General features: G+C 41.2%; 2 protein-coding genes across 5 annotated transcripts in view; one reads left to right on the top strand and one right to left on the bottom strand.

The window, feature by feature from the left end:
• FNIP2 (folliculin interacting protein 2) overlaps positions 1–7,862 on the top strand; it is a 49,361-nt gene extending 41,499 nt beyond the window's left edge. For all 4 annotated transcript variants that reach the window (XM_082759700.1, XM_082759699.1, XM_082759698.1 and 1 more), the window contains 2 exons: positions 2,995–3,110; positions 4,145–7,862. In XM_082759700.1, the coding sequence (XP_082615826.1) occupies positions 2,995–3,110; positions 4,145–4,223 (195 nt within the window). In that variant the 3' untranslated portion in view covers positions 4,224–7,862. The remainder of the gene's footprint in view (positions 1–2,994; positions 3,111–4,144) is intronic.
• Positions 7,340–24,076, bottom strand: part of SPMIP2 (sperm microtubule inner protein 2) — a gene marked incomplete at both ends in the record, with an annotated part of 37,737 nt that continues 21,000 nt past the window's right edge. Inside the window, 2 exons of the mRNA XM_082758630.1 lie at positions 7,340–7,344; positions 11,203–11,357. Of these exons, the coding sequence (XP_082614756.1) occupies positions 7,340–7,344; positions 11,203–11,357 (160 nt within the window). The remainder of the gene's footprint in view (positions 7,345–11,202; positions 11,358–24,076) is intronic.

The raw sequence follows: 24,076 nt of genomic DNA, 5'->3' as shown, positions 1-24,076 counted from the left end.
TTTACCAACCCCACCTAGTGGATGCCTCTTCTCTATCCTCAGTTACATGTGTATTGCATGTTTACTTGACCTTTGTGTTTTATGCATAGTGTAGCCCACCCTGTCAGCCAGTGCTGTCTCAGACCACCTGGCAGACATGCCTACAGCATTCCTGGGAGGAGATGGAAACACAAAACACTTGGGGTCAGATGGGTTGCAGCAGGGGATGTTACTTTCTCATAGTGTGTGCTTCCCCTCCCATAATATCCTTTCCTGTCCATGTTAGTAGTAGAGTTCATCAGAACAGATCAGTAATGCTTTCTGATAGCTGTTTTGGCTGATTACAGCAAAGTCACCCATGAGTCTGGCAGCAGTAATTATAACAATTTTTCCACACAGTTGTAGCTGGGGGGAAATGGTGCATCTTTTTCCTGTAGTTTGAGTAAACAGAACTGGCTTGGTCTTCAGCAGATAGCCTTGAGAAACTTTATTTATTGGAAGCTTGTGTAACGACTGCTAGCAGACAGAATAGGAAGGTGGAACTGAATATTAACAACTGAAAATAGTATTAATTGATGCTGCTTTGGATAAAAATTAGTGGTATTAATTTAAGTACTTGAAGTCAAGTACTATGGCAAAGTACATCAGTGTCCTTTCTGGATACTTTTGTATGTTGGAAAACATGTGACTTAGGTTAGAACTATGTCATCATGCTTGCACAGGAACACCTTAAATTTTGGCATTTTTGAACTCATAAGTTGCTTCTGCAACTGAAGTACTTCTTCCAGTGCTGCCCTGGACCTTGTATATGCAACTTCTGAATGCTTTGTGTGGTGTAGTGGCTTTTGGAGGTGGACTAATTTTATTTCCTTCCTTAAAAAAAAAAAAGAGCAGTAAAATGGTAGTCCTAGTAGCTTGTAGTTCTGTTGTTCTATAATCTGCATTGAAGATGCTTTGAGCTGTCAGAGTTTGTAGGTCTTTGCTAACAGGAACAGAATAATGGATGAATGGAAGTGGGGTGTTCCATTCAACTTTGGGGGAAGAAGTCCATGTTTTTATAATGAACATTCTATTTGACTTAAATTTTGACAAAAGCATATATAATAACATAAATCAGAAATGCATAAGGCAGTATGTTTGAAGATTAAGTATATGTTTCTTGACCTCCAGTTACTGTTTAGAAGAGTATTTTATGGCACAACAAAAAACAAAACCCAACTTGAGACTGGACAAAAGACAAGACTTTATGACACTTGACTGGCAACCTTCCTGCAGAGTTGTGCAGTATGCCAGGGTGAAAGGGAAGTGGAGACTGCAAATGTTGCTTGTCAGCAGTATGACAAAGATTTTACCTGCACCTTCTAGCTCATTTTAAGCTACTTTAAATGATTTTAACTGAAGTCAGTGAGAAGCTGAAGAGGAAGCTAGCATCAAAAATATTACTGTTCTTCTGTACCTCACTGGACATCTTGAACAAAATGGATTTACAAAATGGATGAGCTTGAGGAGGAAAGGCTCTTGATTCTTTGCTGGCTTTCAGGAGTAGTGGATAATCTTTTCTAAAGAATCTCTTAGAACAATGTGAAATTCTTCTTTCCTCTTAACAATAAAAAAAAAAAATCTATAGTCCTTCAGCTTATGAGTAGTGAAATTGAAATATGTTGAATTGCCACTTTGGGAATCAGCTGCATGCCTACCTGAACTACTGGGGAAGTGCTAACAGGCTTTCTGTATTAGTTACCTGTAGTAGAGAAGGTAAGAATGTCTTCCTTTAGGCTAGAATCAGAAGTGTTATGATTATAATGGCTTTAGTGAAAACTGCTTGAAGCAAACAGATCAAACCACTCTCAAAAAGCAACTTGCTCAAGACCATCAGAAAAATGCATGGTAGGTTACCCATGAGCATGAGTCTTTTTTCTATTTTTTTAATTAGCAGAACTGCTTGCACAAGATTCCATTTCTAATACTTATGGTTTCCATCAAACTTAAAATATACACCAGAGGATGGCCTGGAGGTATTTGCTACTACTGATTCTAATTGTTGTCTCTGCCTGCTGGATGATTAAATATTTGATAATGAGGTTCTGCACACGCTTCTTGTTTTTGTCTTTGATGTGGTCATCTCTGTGGAAAGAAAGAATGTATTGAATCGAGTTACCTTGTGTTCTGGAACAAAATACCTGATAAAACAGCCTGCCTACTCACCTAGTGAAGATGTCCCATGTACTCACCCTGTGTTACTGTTTTTAAAAAAAGTCTCCGAAGTTTTCGTCTGCTCTCTTGCAATTGATGTATGAGAAATTATGTACCATCTGACTGTTTTTAACCAAAAACTCTAGCATGCTACTGCTGAACGAAATTGGAGTAATTATTTTGGTATTTCAACTTGAACTACTACCTTTTGCAAACAACATCAAATGTTTGAGTTTTAAACTAGAATTATGTAGTACTAATTAAAAAAAATAAAGGATTTGTAACCTGATTTATCCAGTAAATTATAGATCAAAAGAGATGTAGTTTTATGATGCAGATAATGGTGTCTTTCATTTATGTTTTAGTTTCTTGAATAGGACTTCTCTGGTGCTGAAGAGAGTGCTGATTTTTAGGAACTGTGACACTTTCAGGAAAAAATACTGACTTGTAACAAAGACATTTGTTAGGTATTCTGGTTAGACTCTTATTAAGGTATCTCGAATGTTTTTGAACCTGGTTAAAACTTTATGTCAGGAGAAACTGTGTCTGAGTTGAAGGGAAATTGGATGGCTTTTTTTTGACTCCTGGAACAAACGTGCTGCACAAGAAAACTGAAATACTCCAATTCTTTGAGATGAGGGAAAGCTAGTGTATTTTAAGTTGCCAGCACAACTGTAACACATTTACTTCTTTACAGATTTTTGGGGGGAGACTTAAAGGTGTTCTGGCTAAGATATGTAAGCATATCATTTTAGCTATTTTTGTAATATATGCATGCAGTTGTTTTAAAGCTATTCTGAGGTTTTTGGTCTGTATTTACAGTGCATAATGCATCTTGAGGATAGACTACAAGAGATGTATCTCAAAAGCAAAATGCTTTCAGAATATCTACGAGGACATACAAGAGTGCATGTAAAAGAACTAGGAATTGTATTGGGGTGAGTATTGCAGATAAGTCTTAATCTATGGCAAAACTTGAGGCAGTTACTTTGCTTTTCAGTTTCTGAATGTAGTTATGTTCCTGTGGGGACTTGCTACTTATTCTATGTTTATTATTGCCCCCTCTCTCATGAACCTAATGAAGTGTCGAAATGGGTTCCAATGAGCCATCAGGAGATACAATCCAGCAGGAGGAAAATCATTTGTTGTTCTGAAATCTTAAGGATGAAAAATATTGAGAATGAAGAAAGTTCTGATTTTGGTTACTTGGAGGTTGTTCAGTTCTAGCCAAGTACTTTATGGATGCATGTGCTGTGAAAGTAGAATGAGAGGAAGGGGCAAGAAATGAATACACTTCCACGAAGATGTTTTTTAAGCACTGTAGCTAAAATTTAATTTATATCTGGCTGCTCAAGATGTCATACTGAGCAATGTAGTTTAAAGTAATGAGACCCTGAAGTAAACCCTTGTGTGTATGTGTAAAAACGTATATAAACATATGTACTGACCTTTGAAGAGTGTTCTGTTGGAAATGGTTGGAACTGAGCATTGCATCTGAGAGGCATTGTGCTACTTTTACTGCCTAATAACTGATACTTCCATCTTTTGGTAATTTTTGGTAAGAAAGTGCTGCTGCATGGTAAACAGAGTTGTATTCAAAACGTGAAATTGCAGTCTTCCATAAGTTGATGTTCAGTATTTTCTTTGGCTGGGCTTATTGAAGCCTGCTGACTGCAAGCTAAGGGTTATGGATTAGCGAATAAATCAAACTTTTTATTTGTACCACAAAAAAACTAGATACCACAAAATGTAATACTATCTTTTTCACTTAAATGGTAGCAGACCTTTTTGCTTTTAAATGTTATCACTTAACTTTACTGGTACAGTATGAACAAAAAATTAAATGATGAACTTGGTTATAGCAAGACATTTTCAGTTTCTTTGAAGTGAATGACGAATAGCCTCTTGTGTTTATCTTCTTTTGTGAAGGTGATTGTGTATTTTAAAGTCTCTCTTTTTTTTTAATTTCTAGGATTGAATCCAATGACTTGCCTTTGTTGGCTGCTATAGCAAGTACTCATTCTCCATATGTTGCTCAAATACTCTTATAAATTAAAATCTCAGGATAGTCATTCCCTTAAAGTAAAAGAAAGAATATGGGAATGTTGAAAGAAGAACAGTTGCCAAATGCTGATAAAGGGGAACACTGAGAAAAGCAGGTGATGACTGTACATTCTACCATCTTCTGATTCTGGTTTCAGCTGGACGTTTGATCGGAGGACTTCAGTTTACATAATGTAAAAGGCATTCAGGTTTTTCTTACAATCTCAGTTCTGACTTAAAGTGACTGCATCCTTGCATTTTTTCTTCAAAGGACAAAAGTTAACACTATGTGGCAGACTGTGAGCTGCCATCCAAAACGCTGCTCAAAACCATGAAGTAACAGTTAAAGAACAAGTGGGTTGGAATGGATTTCCTAATGCTACACTTGTGAGTGTGGTGTGGTGTATTTCTTTGCTGGGGAGGAGGAGTTGTAAACTATGTACATAGCATTCCTATACACAAGTGTATTAGATGGGACATGATTTTTCTTGCAGAGCATAAGCATGGTTTTGTATAGTAGAAATGACCAGCTCAGAACAAGAAACCTGGATTCAGCAACCAGATGCTAAGTGGGAATGGAGGTGAGGATGAAATTAAGCAAGCTATGGTTGCTTGTCTTTTAATGAGGAGGTATTCAGATGAGCTCATGACTAGAAGTAATTCTACCCTGAAAACGGAATGAACTTCTGAGGTGTTTTTTTTTTGTGGGAAAGCCTTATGGAATTTCTGCTACAAGTTTACATTTGTTGCTGATGCAACTTCAGTAACTGAGTTTCTGTATGGCTGTAGTCCTGGGAATTAAACCTGTGTCTTGGTGTCATCAAGCATTACTATCTCAGAAGAATATGAATCTGACAGCCTTCTGTATGATACCAGTGCTATTAGGGCACGTGTGCACATAGACCAAGCAATTGGCACAAACTGAAGACAATCTTATCTGGGGGGGTTAACCCTTACAAACCTTCAGTCAGATATATTACTTTTTTCTGGCTACTAGTTGGTCACTATATTAGGTATAAAAGAGGACCATTGTCTGAAGTAAAAGGAAAAGTAGGGGACAAACCCCAATATTTGGTATTACTATGAATGTTTGCAATTACCCTTTATGATTCTACAGTAATCTTGAACTATCATCCCAGGTGCCTTTCCTTAGTAGACTAACTGCTTTGAAACCAGAAACTACTTCTCCATGAGTTGATACTGGCCTTCTGTGTTTCTAGAAAGCAAAATAAAATTTTGTATTTTACTGTTTTCATGTGGTTGATAACATGAATGTAAAAAACTGAATTTTTGCATAAAGCACTGTTGAGCTGGATGTGAAACTATGGACCAGACTGAGGAAAGAACAAAGGATCAAAACAAACATTCTTAAAGAAAAGGAAAAATGAATCTTGGACCTTTCTGTTGTGAGCCAGCATGAATGAGGTGTATGAAACTGGCAGTTTGCAAGCAAATTGCTAGCACAATTGCTTGTGAATAGTGAATTCTGATGAGAAACTTCTGGTCACCAGTTACGCGTTGTCCTCATTGGTGATTACAGATTTTTAACACTGAAGGGACACACTTTTATTAAAAGTGATTTTATTTCATACTACCTGGATGTTTGGACTTTTCTACAGTAAACTTTCAATGATTTGAAACAATGAAATGTGCATATTGTGAGTTGTTTAAATGTGATTGGGGTCTTGATGAACATTGTGTTGCTTTTTTTTAAGGGGAAATGGGTAGACTGACTGACTGTGAAGAGGGGTTGTTCCCAAGTGGAGGGATAGTTAATATTCTGATACAGTGCTTCTAAAGCTGATCCTTATATGCTGCGTTTCTGATCTGACATTCCAGATAGTTCTTTTATTGCATTTTCATAGGCTTGTCCCTGATATTCTGCCTCAAAAGGCTAAAATCTTTCTGTGGTTCAGGTCTTCTCCTACTGCTAATAATTAGGCAAAATTTTCATATTTTTGGTCTGTGAATTCTATCTGCTGGAAAGTAAATTTACCTCTTCATCTAGCTGTTAGCAGCTATCACTTTCTATTTCACAAGGTTAAGACAAAGTGAGAACCACAGAGCAAGTCACATATTCCTGACCTATCCTTGTAATGGCGAATGTGGGCGTGCATGTGTGTAGAGCTTTGAAACTGCTTCCCTGAGTGTATATAGAACTTCTCATGTACTTCATTTCATGTCACTCGTGAATATTGGGTGAATTTATTAAAAAACAATTAAGTTTCTCATAAAGCATTAGTTCGGTTTTTATCTGAACAGGTTGATAATTCTTGAAAGATGTGCAGAAACACTTTTCCTCTTTTAGTGTTCTAAGAAAGTCGAAGGTCAGCCGACATTCAGTGATTTCAAGGCTAATGCCATAACAAGTAACATTTGATTTGTACTACACCTACTAAAAAAACAACAAGCAAACAAGAAAAACTGCCTTCTGGTAAGACATTAAGCTAAGGACAGCATGTGAGCTGATGGTCAAAGCACCTGGACTTCCTTCAGCCCAGGCGAAAACTTTATAGTTCTTGCTGCTTTCTCTTACCATTTTGCTGCTCTTCAGAAATCATATGAAGAACCCTTGTTCTGATAGTTTGAGTGGGGGAGGAAAGGGGGGGATTGAAATTAAATCCCTTTATTGTTAAAAGACTTTAGTCTGAAGAAAGTTAAATACCTATCTTTCCCCTCCACCAAAGATACTACCTCATTTGATGGGATTCCACCTTCTAGGGCTTTTTTGACTCTAAGTCTTTAAATTGTTTTTGGTAGCATCTTGCTGTTCATATAAATTAGTATGGCATGACAGGGCAGTAGGTATTTACAGATGTTGTGTTGGACCTCTTTAGGGCATGTTCCTGTTTTTATTTTAAGTGAATGAGAAGTAATATGAATGTACAGAGGTGTTTAAAATGTAGCTTAATTTTCAAATATTCCAAAGTTTTTATCAGTATTATGTAGTTTTGTAAACTTAAATGCATACTTTGTTTAAGTGGGAGTGCACAAGTCTTTCCAAAATCCCACGTAACTGCAGTTTACACAGTGCAATTTGAAGAATGTATTTTTTTCTGGCAAGACTAAACCATATGCAGAGGGGAAGAATTAACTATTAAATTGTAGTATTTAATTGAACTCCTTAACCTAAAACAATAACAAGAGTTAAACATTTTTAATTTAAATAGGTACTTTCTGATTTGATACATACAGCTGTCTTCTGTCCAAAACAAACAAATACACACTGATTCTGGAATTCTTTAATTCGCATTTCTAATGACATACTCTAGATGGTCTTCCCCAGTCCCTATTAAAATGCATCTTTTCTCTAGAAGTCAAAAAGCCTTTTCAGACACAAACTCCTGCATATAAATTTCACACAATGATCACTTATCCCTCAAGTATAACCTCTTCTTCAGTTAAGAGGCCCCAATCAAAACTGAGTCTGAACTGCTGAATACACTCTAGATGTTTTTTTAGGTCAAGTGTGTTAGTTTGACATATATAGCAGGCTTTCCATAGCTGATAAAAACATGTGTTGCTATTGCATGCTTGGAGAGCAAAGGCTTTTTTTAGGAATGACTGAATACTAATGTCAGACTACATGTTTTTGGTGTTTTTTCTTATAGTTGTTTATGTATGCTATCATTTTGGTCTATTTCTTTGCGGCATTTGGTGCAATAAACTTTCTGAAATGAATGTGAGTGGTATTTGGTATCTTCCTTTTTAAAATTTACTTCTGAAAATGTTGTTCTTTTTTGTAGCTGATATGTAACAGTGCATGGACATCCAATAACCAGTTAGTGCAGTAAGTGAATGTTGCAAGAATCTAACGGGAAGGCTTCACAAGATTTGAAACTTAATTGAATACTATTCACATCTTTGGAAGCTTTACTCCAATTATGTATGTAAACAACAACTCTTGTTGTATGAAGTCTAACTGCAAGGAATAGTGGTAAGTGAGGACCTTAACTGTTGGCATAGGTCCTGCAGAGGTTACCTGTGCCTGTGTGACTAGCATCTAGCTCAAACGCACATGAGAAGAGCTATCTGAAGAATGTGTTGCTGCTGCATAGTACATCCATTTTTTTAAAAATCACTCAATGTAAAAGGAATTAACGACCACCTTGTGAGTACTAAACTATAACATTGTTGGTTGACTTAGTTTTATAAGGAAGTCTTTAACTTGTGTCAAACCCTCCATGAACTAAACTTCAGTTTAGCATTGCAGACTGAAAAAAGCTGAGTTCATGTTATGAGCACACGTACATCTGATTTTCAGTTGTGATATATGCTTGTTTTAGAACTATCAGCTGGGTGTTACCTAGAAGGCAATGAGCAGCTTGAAACACTGGAAGCCTAGGATCTGCAGAGCGGTTTAGGTTCTGCAGCTTATCGGAAAATCTTCATAAAATAAAAACAGAGAAGAAAGGATCACTTGCAATTATGCTTAACATCTTTTGAACAGGTGGGTCTTGCTTGTACTGTGTAAGTGCTTATCTGTAGAATGAGATTTTCTGAGATTCATTTGTTGGTCAGGCTAACGAGGATTGCATATAACAAAAGCCTACGAACTTCGGTATCAAGGGCTTTTCATTGTTCTCTGAATACAATTCCTGGCTTTCTGGTTTCGCTGTAGTGGTTATCAACTTTGAAGTCTTTGGAAATTGAGCATAAGAAAATAAGGAGATCTAAGATACTAAATGCTTCTGTACACAGTTGAAACAAGGAAAAATCTGCTGTGCTGTCTGCTACAACTCTGGTGTAGTCTGTGCAGGAGTACTAACAAACACAGTCACCTGCTATAGCTTTAGCTAAAATTGGTGTCTATGACAACGGAGGTTTTTTGTGTGTGAAAAGTACATTGAAATGTTAATGCTGTGGTAAGCTGTAACCTCAGTCCAAATTGTGTAGCTACCTCCCTATTCTGCATTTAAGTGAGAAGGTATGAAATGATTTAATAGTTAATGCCTGTGACAAGGTGAAAAACCTGTTACCCTATCCAGTCTTTGCTCCTGTCATACTGGCTGCATCTGCAAGCTTCTTGTGTTGTCTCTTGCTCTGTGTTCATTGGCTTGCTCATGTGCAAGTGTAACATGTTTCAAGAAAAAAAGTTAATACTGGGTTCACAAGTTGAATTTGGCTCCAATAAGTGCAAGTGTAGGGCAAAGGAAGAGGGACAGGACCCCTCTCAGCTAGGAACAAGAGAAAGAATGAGTTGGAGATCCAACTCCTGATGTCTCTGATGCTCATGGGTCATTGTATTGGCTCGGGGGGTTGTGCTGTGGAGCAACCTTGGTTTTCACACAGGGTTTGTAAGGTCCCATGAAGTTTTTCTGCTCTGTTTTAACCAATTTTTTAAAAAGTGTGGTTATGCTGTTGCTCTTGTCAACTTGTTACACTTTTTTTCTGAAGTATGCTTAGCCATTCTCTTCTAGACTTTGTATGGTACGGACTGCCTGGCAGGTTAGCAAGAGGCAGAGAAACAGACAGACAGGTGTAACATAGCCAAGTACTGGGAAGGGGTGGGGACCTGTGTTAATAAATACTTCGGTGTGTCTAAGACTACTGAGGAGCTTTTGAAATTGACAACTCTACATTGTCAATTTTAAAATTTGTCAATAAACTGCAGTAAATTCCGTGCTTAGATCAAAAAATGTGACTCAAAATATTAGTGAATAACTGATTTAATCTTCTAAATAAATGGCAAAGAAATACAGAACCAATGAAGAGATTCTCCTTACATGTAACGAGGAATTCAAGGTTACAGTAGACATAAGTAAACATGAGCAGTATCATAAGGCAACCATGTCTTGTGCCAGTATTCTACCATTGTCTTTCTCACTAAATGAAAAAGTTTTGTTAATCATCTATGCACCATATCCTTTGAATTTCCAAGTATTTGCAGTCAAAGGGAACACAACTGTCAATGTTAAATGGGATTTTGGATATAAGGGATATGCAGCTGAGTGATAAACCATGAGACTGTGACCTATAAGTCTTCCAATCACATATAAAATTAGCTTAAGTAGCCACATGCTAGTAATCCACATGCTGGAAAATTACTCTCATAATAGTTGCAGTCAGTTGCTGGTTTGGCACAATCCCAGAGCTAAAACAGTTTAAGTAGTACAAGTAGAGTAGCATCTTGTCTAGAAATCCTAAAGGTCAACACAAGGCCAAAGGGCTTAGAAGTGACAGCCAAGCACTCAAAAATAAATATAATCTCATAAACTGGATTTCTTCTGTTTGGAGTTGCAGTGATGCCATTTGCGATCTGGCATTTGGTATTTGAGAGACTTCTGTGAGGAGTCTCACAAGTAAGCTCCCACTTCTAGGGGAAGGGAACTGTTTGTGGATGCAGAAATATGGATCAATGCTTACATCTGCTTGAGATCTTCCTGGGGTGGTTGTGCTGTCTGATAAAAGTGCTGTGGAGTCAAGGACTGGGATAATGGGCTCACAAAAATGTTTTCCCTTCTCATGTGGATTCCAAGCCTGTATATAACACGTTTGTCTCAAATCTGTCCTTAATTTTATCAACCATTTAACCTGATTTTACAACCTCATCTTTTTCCCAGGTAAATAAAGCCTGGAAGGTTTTTTCTTCTTTTCTACTTGTTACTCTCATGTAAATGTTTTCATTTTTCTTTCTTTGGTGTTTTATGGTAGTGTAGCACTTTTTTTTTTTTTAAGGTTTGCAAAGGTCATTTTAGCCTTAAGATGGACAAGTCTCCTAAAATTCTTCATGTTAGTTTTGAAAATTATAGATGTTCTGCATTGAGCATTTTTGAGCTGTTTTTGATTCCCTGGAATGTGTAAAGTTTTTGACGTTTATTCATGGTGTGGCCCTGCTTTATGTGAAATTGAAAATCCTATGCCACATCTCCAAACCAATAGCTTCTCCTTCCTTCTGTAGGTGGTGGGTGGCTGTAAGGGCCACTGCAGCCTTGGTGCAAGCACTTTAACTTTTCAGGTGTGTTTCTAATGGAGAAAATACCTCACCTTTTGATTTGGGAAGTGCCAGTGGCTGAGCTGCCTGAATCACAGCTGCCCATTTGCTGCGTGGGTGAAGGTAGCCTTCGTATCTGCCCAAGTCCCAGGCGAGCCTGGCCCGTGCACCACGGCCTTGTTGTTCGAGGATGTAGGGAGCAGGCTGCCTAATGTGAGCATGAAACAAAAATGGAATTAGTGCAGAGGAAAAAGGTGTTTTCCCCCTTTGTCCTGCTTTTTACAATAACAACTTCATCCTGTAGGGGCTGGATGTCTCCGACAGAAAATGGCAGCTAAATCTGGAGACTCGTTGAGCGGGGTCTCCTGCATGCCTACCTGATGTGCCTCACAGGGTAGGTGAGGAATGGACCTAACTGTGTCAGCGCTGTACAATGAGGGATGTCACAAACACCAGCCTTTCAAGTGAGTGTGTCAGGCCCCTGGTATTTAAAACATTCATGTTAGGCCTAGCTATGGCTACACCCCCTAAGGTAGGTAGCCTTCTCCGGGCTTTCATGATGCCACCTTCCTGCCGCAGGAATGCAGCGGTCTTGCCTGTTGCCTAGTACTGGGTAAACATGCAGGGCCAAAGATGTAATGCCCGTTTGTAATGTTGCTAAATAAATTCTGAGTGCTGTGGGTAATTTGTTGGCTACTGGGTGTGGCTGGAGGAATAGCTGTGTGCTATTACGTGCTTGCTTCTGCGCTCGTGGTAGCTGAGGAAGCTGGTAACTCAGGAATGCTGTTTCCATCTTCAAAAGGCTTCCTCTCTAGAGCTGTGTGATGCTTAAACTACACTGCTGCTAAGTAGCTAATCCAACTAGTTCATCGCTGGGATCATACTAAGCTTTATAGAAAAGCTGGCTTACCCCTCCCCCCTCACTTCTTAAATTAGCTTTCTCTGCTTTTGATCAAAATATATAATGCTTTTTCTGCATGTGTTTTTGTTGATAGTAGCTGCTCTGCCAGCCCCGGAGAAAGCGAGTATGGAGGTTGCGATTGGAGCTGTGAGGAGACTTCAAACTTTGGTATGGTCTGAGAGCTGACAGCTGGGTGGTTTCCACTCCAGGAGACAAAGTGCTTGAAGCAGGAGTCCCTCATGATGGCTGTCCCAAAGGATCCAGGTGGAAAATCTCACCTGTAGGTGTTGCTATTTGCACAAAGTCCCACTCCTTCTTCAAGAAAAGGGGACTGCACACAGAAGAGCTTGGTAGCTCTCTGGGGTGCCATCTCTGGCAGCACCCTGCTATGCTTTGCATTGTAATGCTTCCCGTAGTTTGATGGTTGGCTACCATTGTGCACACTTGTCTCAGCTGTGATGCTGGGCTGGGTTACACTACAGTTGAGGTTGAAGCATGGCAGTGAACTTCAGAGTGGACTTCTTGAATTTCAGGGCACTTTTGCATACTCTGCAACAAGCATGGAGTGTCCTGATAGCACAGCTATGCCTGCTAGCATAGTATAGCACTTAGCAGCAATGCTAAGATGGTCTCTGGAGTCATCATACCTCTTCCTGGTCACTAACATACCTTAATCTTAGTGCTGTGCTGAATTAACCACACTGATTAACCCCATTCCCAATTCTTGATGAAGTCAGACCAGTGGCAGAGCAGGAATTTTCACCCTGTGCCTGTGGCTCAACATCAAAGCAGCTCCTGTTTTCCTAGCATTTTGGTAATTGCTGCAATTCCTTACAGAAAGGTGAGGTGTTTGTCCAAAGGCATGCAGGGATGCCATGGCTGAGGTTAGTGCCTGATCTTCTGAGTCGCAAAATGCATTTGTCATCTGACAGTTCTACTGGCTGGGCTGGGGAGGAGGAAGAGGAGTAGCATACGGCTTCATTTTCCCTTTCTGGCAATTCCTTTAAAAGCCAGAGAAATAGTGTCTGGCATCCAGGCTTCTGTCTGTCTGTCTTTTGGGGAAGAAAAGAGGAAACTAATTCTCTCACTCTTAAATGCTGCCTTGAAAGCTCATTGTGTACAATCACAATTGTGTCTGTAAGGGTAGAGACTTAGCTGAAAGTATTTACCACACAGGTACTGCCAAAGAAATATAATTGTTTTCCAAGCACCTGCTTCTTTACTATTACACATCTTTATTCTTTGCTTGGGATGCGTTAAAGACATGGAAAAAGTAACTCATGACAAGCTGCTGAGCAACACTTAGAAGTAGCAGCAGTTGGCATCCACTCCAGGGAAGTGCTAGTTTTCAGGCAAATAAAAGCAGAAGTGAAAGATGAAGCTTGTCTCTGAATGAGCTTCTCATTTGCAGCAGTGGGAAGGTGTTAGAGGCAAGCATGTGGAGTGTACAAGATGCTAATTTACTGCTTCACAGAAACAGCGTATGCTGTCAATTTTTAGATTGACAGGCAGGTAGTTGAGATAAATGCTGTATGGCAATGCAGAATCTTAACATCTTTCTATTTCAATATAGGAAACAGATATAATGCAGGCTTCCTCTTGAAGCACACTGCAACCAGTGTAAATAGCTTTACCCTATGTGACAGGGTAGGGGCAGGAGGAAATACAAGAAGAATGAGCAGAAAAGTAAAACTATGAGTCATAAATTGCAGTTCTCTCCATCGGTGTCTGTTATGAGTTCCTAATTCAGTCTTGGTGCTGCTTATTTTAATCTATACGGTGGGAATCAGAAGATCAAAAGCAGCCCTGACCAGGCAAGATGTGATTGTCACTCTTGGAGGGGATGAGTTGCCATGGCAGTCCCGGCAGTTGTTCCCAAGGGGCGGCCTGATCCTGGCCAGCTGCTGGGCAGCTGAGGACAGAGGGACCCCTTGGGGGGAAGGTGCCTTTGGGATAATTAGACAAACATAAACTGCGTCTCAAAACAAAGTATTTCAGATGATTTCTTCCTGCTGCTGGAGATTAAGTAGTGGCTCTTGTTGCAAAAACAACATGATGAGAGACACCACAAGTTGCTGGAGAGAAAGGCAAGTGTCAAGCCTGGGCGTAGCCTGAGTTATTCTCAGATGCCAAGGGGAAGAAATGCAAGGTTCAATGGCAAGAGAAAGAACAGGCTATGTGCCTGCTATGGGAAGGAACACACTTGGCTGTGGTCTCTGCATTCAGTGGACTAGGTTCCTGTGAGGCCAGGTCTGAGCTTACCATCCCAGTGCCTTGCAGCAGGTGAAGGTGATCACAGGTCTGCCCCCTTCAGCACAGTCCCCTTCACATGGGGATGGACTGGGAGTCCTGGGCTGTGGGTTTTATGTTAGTTAAGCCACTCGACTGCTGATTCCTTGTTTGCCAGCAGAAATCTTCCCTTGTGTACTTCCTTGAAGCGGGATGCCAGACCACAGCTGCTACCCCTGCCTTGAGCTCCCACAGCCAAGTGCTGAGGATGAGGGGGAAGCACGGCTCCTCTTCCCACTATTGCCTATGGTTACTTCAGCTTAGCTGTGACAGGGAAGCTGGACCCTGGAGGTGGGGCGAAGTAACACAGCTGCATCTGGCTGTAATACAGAAATGTGTGTTTTGTAGCACCAGTGCCAATTCAGTTTTTATTTCCCCCAGCTGCAGTCAGTGTTAAAAGCAGGTTTCAGCTGGCTTGCCTAGCTCCAGCAGGGTATCAAAGAGCTCAGCACTGCAGCCCCTGCTGCCCTTCATGGTGCATTGCCTCAGGCCTGGTTCTCACTGCACTGGGGAGTGCCTGAGGCACCCCATTGAAACTGCTGCTCACTGCTTCCTTCCAGGCCCTTGCCCCCACTGCGGCCTGCCGTGAGGGTAGCTGCCACTACTGCTAATTGCAGTAATGTCCTAACGGGTAACTTCTGGAGAAGTACAGTGCAAATCCATGCAGTTTCCAGTCTGTGACAGCTTCCTGATCATTGGGGTGAGCTGGGGGAGCCAAGTGTCTCCCCTGGCTGTGAGGCCTGCAAAGGGCAGCGCGCAGCTCTGCGTGCTTCAGGAGGGGACTCGCCTTTTGCATGAGTTATGTCTGTGACTGTCAAGTGCTCTGAGCACAGGTGAAGGAAGCTGCTGATAAATGAGGTGTAGCAGCTGCTGAATTGCTGTCATGCTGGCTGGGGAAAGGCGAAGTCACCAGAGAATGAAGATGAAGTGCTAAGCATATTTTGCACTCAGAAAGCGGCTCTGTGGAGATGATGGGGAAGAAAGCACCATGTAAAAGGCTCTCTGACTTCTGCTGCAGCTGTTGTTTGTCAGGCCTGATATTCTTCCATGCAAAGAGCTGCCCCCGCTCAGCTTCTTCAGATAGGATCAAAAGGGTCAGCTGGAAAAATCCATAAAGAGGTGGAACAACTTGAGGAAGAATGCAAAGGGCTTGAGCAGTGGCTACTAGGAAATCAAGGTCAAATAATGCCCCAGTGGCTGAGGCTACATGCAGAAGCCTGAACTCTCAGGACCCAGCTATCGTGACTGGGTAAAAGATGGAGTCCATACCTCTCACTAGTTAGTCTCTTGTGTGTGAAAAGTGGCTGTGTGCTGACATCTGCAGAGAACAAGAAACTGTTTCTTCTTTCAGTGCCTTTGGCTCACGTGAGCCTGAGGCTTTGCTCTAGGCCTCATGTGCAAAATCAGCAGCACCCTGCAGTAGCAGCAACCATTCAAACTGCTGCGGTTGAGGCATGGGAGCCCAACTGGAACTCAGCCATCTCGTTAAGTTAGCCAAAAACTTTATTAAGAATACAAACTTCTGGTTTTTAGACTTGTACTTCAGTGTACTTTGAACTTGTCCTTACTTATTTTGGTTGTCCCTCCCTCCAGTTCAGGGCTTGTGACCACTAGTGCTATTTGTACCTTTTGCAATATGTTATTTCAGTTATACATTAAACATAGTGAAGCTGAAGTTTCTGTAATTTACTTAACTTGAGCAAAGGAAGCTAGATGATAACTGGCAGCTATTGAAAACTTCCCTTAAAACCAGCAAGAGAAACAAAGCTGCCTTCTCTCTTTCACTCTTGCTAGTACCCCATGCTTCCTGGTGTGGTGGAAATTCAATTGAAAATTTTTCAGTAAATGTGACCTCTGCACATCTGAACTTTGAAACTTTAACACTTTGAATTAAAAAGCAATTTGGTAGCATAAGTCTGATACCCTGCTGTCTTCACAAATCACTCAGAGCTAAAGACCCTGGCTACTCTGCTTTGCTGAGCAGCTGACTCCAGCCTAACCACCACAGACTAGATGGGCATGCTGTGTTGCAGCTACTGTCTGCCAGTATCTGCTAGAAATTGTATAGCTTCCTACATTTTTTAAAAGGAAAGCTCTTACCACAATTGACGAAGACTTGCTTCTAAAAATACAGTTTTGTAAAATCAGGTATATCCTCATCTGAACTGATGAGTGAGGTATGATCATTTAGTTTCTGGCTAAATATCTTAAAACCAGTATGCACAAGCAAGTATCTTCTTTCCTGTGTTCTTACAGATGCAGTAGCCATATGCAAATAGTTAAAACACCAGCAGAAATAATCTTTTTTTCACTCCATCTTTAGAGCACTCCTATTTACCTTTAACATCAGTTCTCTCTGCATTTCTCACTCTAGAGGTCATGAGTGAGACGTGGTGTCTGAAATGAAAAGAAGGGACTTTTCTATCTTAGCTCTTTTGAGAATCAGATGGACAACCACAGCCTCTGTTAACAGTTTTCTCCTGCTTGTTGTGGACTACTGGCAGCGTGGCTCATCATAAGGGTGCTCGTGTTCGTTTTCCCAGTCAGAGCCCCCAGATGAAGCCCCTCTTGATTTAGCAATCCTGTGCTCCCTTAGCACAAAGAAGCAAGGGCAATCCAACCGCACGCGAGTGAGTGGTGGCTTCCAGAGGCATGTGAGTGAAGTGGTGATTTAGTCCTTCAACTTGACAGATCTGGGCTCTTTCACCATCTCTGTCTGCCCAGGCATTGTGAAACCTCTTAGCACACTGCAAAATTCCTCAACTGTAATGCCTCTTTCCCAAAGGTGCAATAAGGTGAAAAGTTGGCCTCTCAGCCTGTTGTTTGGCATGCCTGCCGTGAGGTTGTAGGGCAAAGTACATGGCTGATTCATTTCTCTGCCATGAGCCTGCCTGTGCTGAGGTATAATGCAGCATTGCTCCCAGGGGCTTCCAGCTGTGCTGAAGCAAAATATGCATTTCTTGACCAGACTGATTTCTGCACGTTTTGCAAAACAGTTGACAGTACCGCTGAGCAAAATTTACAGCCAGAAGCCTCAGCCCCTTCAGAAAACCAAAGAGAGGTTGCAGTGCATTGTATGTATTTCAATAGTTAATTACTAGGGCTCCTGACATGCATGTTGAACTGATGCTAATGTTAACGGTGTCTTTAGCCACCCTTTGCAGCTGAAAAATGCTATCACGCCAACGAAATGAAAAGCTTAATGTGCAGAAAAGAAGGGTCTGCAGCCAGCAGTTTGCCTACTTAACAAACTCCCCCAGCCTGTATCCGTGCTCTCTTAGTATGTGAAAAATGCTCTCTGTGCCACAGTGATGTCATGAGCCCAGAGCCCGATCGCTGCTGATGGGTTCCAGCTGGGCTGCTGATTGCTGGGAGGCACTGCAAGCTAAGCACATCCTGCCCTGGTGGAAGAAGCATCCAAAACCTACCTCATTCCCAATGTCTCCTGACCAAAAGCCCTGATTAGTTAGGAAAACGTTGACCTTCTCTGCTATATCTCAAATGCAGCAGCTTGCTGCTCATTTTGAACTCTCTCTACCCGCCCTCTTGCTGATTGCTGCATTAGCTCCACGCAGGTGTCCACAACCTCAATTGAAATCTGTATTAATGGAGAAGTTTTTATATTAAGTTGGCCAAGAGATAGGGGCCATCTTTAGAAAGAAATCCTGTTTTGATGAGAGGAGGCACTCCAAAGAGATGTTTAATCACTGAACATCAAGTGATAATTAAGGTAAAGTTTTATATTATTCATGTTAATAACAAAATGGCACACTGCATGGGCATGCACTGGTCAAGTTACTCTTTTCTCTTCATAACCAGAATCCTTTCCTTGCTGTCTCTACCCTATCCGTAATATTTTTTTCCTCCTGTTCATCTTGGCATATCTAAAATTAGATGAACAGCTTTCCCAGGCAGGCACCTGTCCATGCATATCAAGTTTCTGGTGTACTGTTTGAAGGCCACAAATAGATTAGTTAGCTCTTTTCCTTACTGTACTGTCTCAAAAGGGAAACTGCTGAGGCAAGGTCTTTCAGGAATGTAAATGGCTGTCTATCCTACAAATGAAGAAACAAAGATAAATGTCAGCCACGTGTGACTCCTTGGGAGATGACTCGTTTCCAGCTGGATTGCTTTGGTTCAGACATTCCAAGCCAACACTGTTTTCATTGTTGAATTAGGAAATCAGGAATTTAATTGATGAATCTGGTGTGTGTATTTTCAACAAATTGCACGTGTTTTAAAGCTTCATCTACAGTAGAGGGTTTGGAGATTACTTGCGTGCTTCTCCCCTATCTGAAGTCTGGATTCAGCACAGTAGAAGTCTGCAGGTGAAACCAATTTTTTTCCAGGCTGGGTGATGTGAAGTGGGCTCTGTGCAAGCTGGGCACACGCATGAGCAGAACCTAGTACACGTGTTTGCACGCATGGCTTCTCAAGAGTTCTGGCTCTTCTTTTGTGGTGAATGCTCTTTGCTAATCCTTTTCACTTAGGACAGAATAATTCCTGATGTTTGTGGTTATTCTTCTTTTGAAGCAGGTTATACACAAACTGCCGTGGCACATCCAGGCTACAGTTTCAGAAACACTGCTTGAATTTAGTGTTGATGAAAGTCTGATGTTCCAGCTTGGAGTCAATGCGTCATGTGTCAGGCTTTCAGCAGCATTAACTTGCCAACACCTATAATAAAATCCTTATCCATCTGGCTATCCTTAACCACAAAACCAACAGAAAATCTCAGTTACTATCCAGCCCCAAACCTGTTTTCTTACTGAACCAATCTGGATGTGTCATAAGCCATTTAAAAGCTCACATCAGTCATGTTCAGTGGTTTTGTTTGAATATTTTGCAATTTAGAATGCTAATTCTTTCTTGAAACTTTCCTTGACTAAGAAAGCATTGATTATGATTTTTTTAAAATATATATATATGTTGCATAGATTGGTCCTTAATTGATGTTTAAGATACAGTTATGCAAATAAACCTGTATGTATCAGGATAAGAAACTCACGTCCACATACCATTTATTCTGTAAGGCAGTCAACATTTCTAGGTTGTCAACTCTTTGGTTAATTATTTGCATTCCTACCATGCCTCAGCTAAGAGGCAAATCTGATAATCCTTTATGCTGCTACAGTAATGATTTTTTATTACATTGGCAAAGAGAAATTAAAATAGAATTAAGGTTGCAGAGGGCAGCATTCACTGGTAGGAAGAGAGGTGAATGAGAAAACGTGGTTTTACCCCACTGAGTTTTAAGGCTGTTTGCTAGACAGCAAGGTCTGTTGAGGCCCAAGAGCTGTCTGTTCGTTTTCAAGTTCCGAACCAAAATGTGTGTGGGAGAGGACTGGTTGAAGAAGGACATCCCCACCTCTCCAGCTTCTGCTTTTGTCTCCTCCTGGCTTACGGCCTTTCTCCCACCCTCTGTTCCTGTTTAGGGGCCCTCATGTTCCCACCTTTTCCCATCTTCACTTCTCTCACTTCACAGTTTTCCTACCTTCTCACTTAGACCTAGTCTGCTCTTTAACTGTTCTAAGGACCCAGAGCACATACGATCGCTGAATTTATATAATAAATGATTATAGATTTCTTCTGAGGACAATGAACTGTTGCCCCAAGCTGTAGGGCTTGGTCAGGTGAAAACTGCTAAAGCACAACCTCATCATGGTGGCAAGCTTGAGAAATTTCAAGTCTTGTTTCCAGAGGTGTGAGAGCAAACAAAACCCATTCCTTTTATTGATTTTATTTTTAATAAGGGAAAAACAACGTAATTCCTCAATTCTGAAATAAAGATGATCTGTTATAGCTGAATTTTTTAAAAACTGAGACTGCCCATCCACTACTAGGCGTTTTAATGGAGTGGTGCATTAGGAAAATATTTAAATCACCATCAAGCACTTTGTTAAAAGGGACGATAATTACAGGTGTTGCTGCCTCTAATGCTTGGCATACAGAAACCTGACCTACTTTTAAATATCACTCAGGACAAAAATGAGAAGAATGAACATCACAGGTAGTACTGTGTTCCTCCCGTCTATCTGGACTGATGAGTATTCATATTTTTGCTTGAACAACATTTTAAAAAGACAAAAAATCAGCAAAATTCTCTTCCTTCATTAACTAAGTGCCCGAGAGATAAATGGCAAAGAGCTAGGCTCATCTAGTCAATATGAGGTTGCAGATTAAATGAGGCAATAAATTTAGCCCAGATTAAAAGTAAATTTTCTTGTAGCATAAAAATCGCCTTTCAAAATTGTTGGAAATTTTACAGAATGCAGGCCAAATTTATAGGGACTAACACTTTGGAGCTATAGATGAGAATGCAAAAGCAGTGTACGTCTATGGGAATGCCTACTGTCACTGGAACCTGAGCGCTGTGCTGCAGATGTTTGGGCAGGGAGGAGAAACTCCCTGAAACTGAAGAAATATTAGTTTGTGTTAAATATTCAAAGTTTAGTGCCAAGTAACTATCTCCTAAATAAATGCTGAGGCATATTATGTACAATTAGGCTAAAACCAATGAAATAGTTTCAGTGTAGTTATTGTTTTCTTCAATATTATTATTTTTTCCCCGAGGAGACTTTTGACAATGCATTTCTCATACATTATCCAGTTTATGGAATTATATGTCTTATTCTACATATGCCTCTTAAAATATTCAGTAGTGTGTTTTTTAATTTATGACTGAATGCTTCAGCATCTGAGGAGGTAGGTAAATACTGTTTGTCTCATTCTTGTAGCTAAGGCAGCTGGGGAATAGGCAAGTCAATGCTTTGTGATATGATGTATTGGCATTTTGCTTGTGACTAGCAGCCTTCTCAAAACTGAAAGCATGACCTTTTGTGAAATGGCATTCTTTTATTGAACAAATGTGTTTTTAATGTATTCTGTTATAGCTGCTTGCTGTTGTGATTATATGAAATTGAACTGCCTTTTACAACATTAAAGGCTAGAGTGGGAACAAAGGGACTGAGCTGGTTTTCACTCTTTTTTCTCTTCTGCAAATCTGCAAAAAAGATTTGTTGTAGCCTATGCTGCAAATATTAGATCTTAGATTCTACGGTTTTGCTACAGGGTAGCCTGAAGTCATGAGTTAGTGATGTGATAAAGGGGAAAACTGAGCTGCAATGCTTTTTTATCACATGTGTTTGAAAAAACTAAAAACGTTTAGTCAGGCCGACTGACTCTTTTCCCATTTGCTTGCAGCTTTAACTGGCGCTGTAACCAGCAGTGGCCGAGAACAGGTTACGTGAGTTCTTTGTGAAACCCCTTTATGCAAGAGGCAACATCCTCTTTCCTTCAGCTGAAGGCTAAGAAAACTGCAGGTCAAATTTCTGCTTATGCCAAAGCCACACTTCTCTGTGGCCCTGCAGCAAGCACAACATCAGCAATTGTAATTCCTGACAGTTCTGAACTGGAGGCAGGGAGTGAGAAGGGGAGAGGAAACCTATTTATTTTAGAGAAATATGGAAGATATGTTCATTACCGAGAATGTATCAGCAGAAGGCACAAGAAAACAACTTTTATGCTTCACTGTTTAAAACAAAAATGTATTCTAGGTCTTGAATGTAAGTTAAAAAAAGAATTGGTGTGCAGCTGGCAGCATGAAGGTAGGAAAACTGACTTCACCTTTGGGGACATGACAGCTAGGAACTGGGACTATCACCTTCATCTCTGAACATGTCCACAGTTTGAACAGTTTTGCTGCTGCTCACTTTGATAGATACTACTAAGCACCTAGGCAAAGCTCAAAAGAATGCGATCCTAGCCTTATTGTTAGTCATGGGTGCGTCCATGGAGATAAAAGCTGCTGAGAAGGTAAATGGCCTCTTTGTTACAAAGAACTGTGAAATGTTAGTTGTTGGGATATTAAATATTTCTTTTTGTCCAAAAGGAACAGAGTAGGAAAACTGCATTAACACTGGGAAGAGAAAGACCTTCATTAGTAACATCTGGGGTAGACTATTCCATTAACACAGATGGTGGGAAACAGAAGTCCAGAGGGGCCCAGTAGGCTCCCCATGGTGTTTGTGACTTGAGAGCCACTCGGGACATCACTTGGAGTGGTTTTTGGATCTGCTTCTGAGGATGCAGAATGCGTCTTCCTTTGACAGATCCTTTCCCATCCTCTCAGCATAAATTATGGTCTATTTGGGGAATATCTCCGTGGTGTAACTGGTCTCTGCAGAGGGAGGCAGCTGCCAGCACTTCCTACAGCAGTCATGCACTGGCTGGGTGCAGTTTGGCGGCTCTGCGTGTATGACTCATGGTGGATCTGGGCCTGAGGTTTCAGGGAGGGCGAGGGGGGTGTTGTTTTGTTCCATTTTTATGTTTGTGTCTAAATTAAGCGCTAAGGAATGATGAAGAAGAAGAAGGATGATCTTGTGGTTAAATGTATTCAAGTGGCAAGCTGTTTCTGGCTCCACCACATCTATAGGCAAGGGCAAATAATTTGAAATCTCAGGGTTTTCCCATTTATAAGATGAGGATGAAAGGGCTTGTGAGAGTCTGAATGCTTGGGTACTTTGCTTCCCAATAGAAAGAGCTAGAGAAAATAAAATTATGGCTTTCAAATCGATAGTAAAAGCAGACAGCAGATAAATTTTCTGTCGCTGCCCCTTCCCTGCTCTGGCAGCATGGTTCTGGCTCTTGGGGGGCTCTGGGGCGAGGAGGAGGATGCCCAGCACTGCCCGACACAAAGCTGCTCTGCTGCATGGCAAGGCAGGCTCTGCCTCACGTGCCAGGGATGGCAGACGGAAAGCGATAGACGCTAAAGATAAACTTATCTTTTCTGTGGTGTATCTGAACACGCAGTTTATCCTGCCACACGTACAGGGACAGCACTGCACGAGAACACAGGGCGATTGATCTCCAGCTGTCTCTGACTACTCCAGTGGGCTTCACGGTACGACTCCGTTAATAACAGAGGAAGGGAGAGTTCATTCTGATTTTGCTTGCTCTAATGGGAAGTAATTCCCCTGAAGTCAGTGGGATCGCAGCAAGAGCTGTATCAATTCCTGCGCCCTCAGGCTGATGAGAAAAGTAATCTATGGTCATACTGCAGCAAGCACATTTTAGATATAGAAACAGCCCAAGGGAAGGGAAGCCCTCTGTAAATGATATCAAAGCAAGGCATTTAGCACACTAGCATTCAAAGCACAGCCGTCTGAGGAAGGCTGCCTCTTTGCCCAGCGTATGAAGGCTGCTGCCCAGCCAGTTTTCTCCTCCCGACCTGTTTCCTTCACCAGCCGGGAATCAGAAAACACTACTGAGTCGTTTCTACAGACCCCTCCCTAGCATTTTGCCTTTCCACCTCAGCAAGAGGTTATCCTCTTCCACCCTCCTTCACCAGCCACCACTACGAGGCCAAAGAATTTCACAAGGCCAAAAATTTTCATCCCCAAAACAGACAGGCATGTCAGGGAGGTAGATGGAAAATGGCAGCCGCAGGCTTTTGGGTGAGCCCAGTCTCAAGCTCCCTGTGGAACTGAGGGGACAAAACCTGTCACTGCAGCTGGGACAGCCCTGCTGTGGGGAAAGCTCAGAGCACAAGGCTCAGCGATGGCTCCTGGCCTTTCCCAGCACTGGCCTGCGGCCCTTTGCTGAGATACCAGCCCAGCAGCTCGAGTGATTGAGCAACAGGGGCGAAACGAGAAAGGAGGGTGGGGGGAAGCTGAGAAACCTAAAAGGAGGTTAATGACACGGGTACTTAATAGGAAGAAACAGGGAATGGGATAGTT

Source organism: Aythya marila (assembly GCF_965140915.1).
Source record: "Aythya marila genome assembly, chromosome: 4".
Classification (NCBI taxonomy): Eukaryota; Metazoa; Chordata; class Aves; order Anseriformes; family Anatidae; genus Aythya; species Aythya marila.
This window is presented reverse-complemented; position numbering and strand designations above follow the sequence as displayed.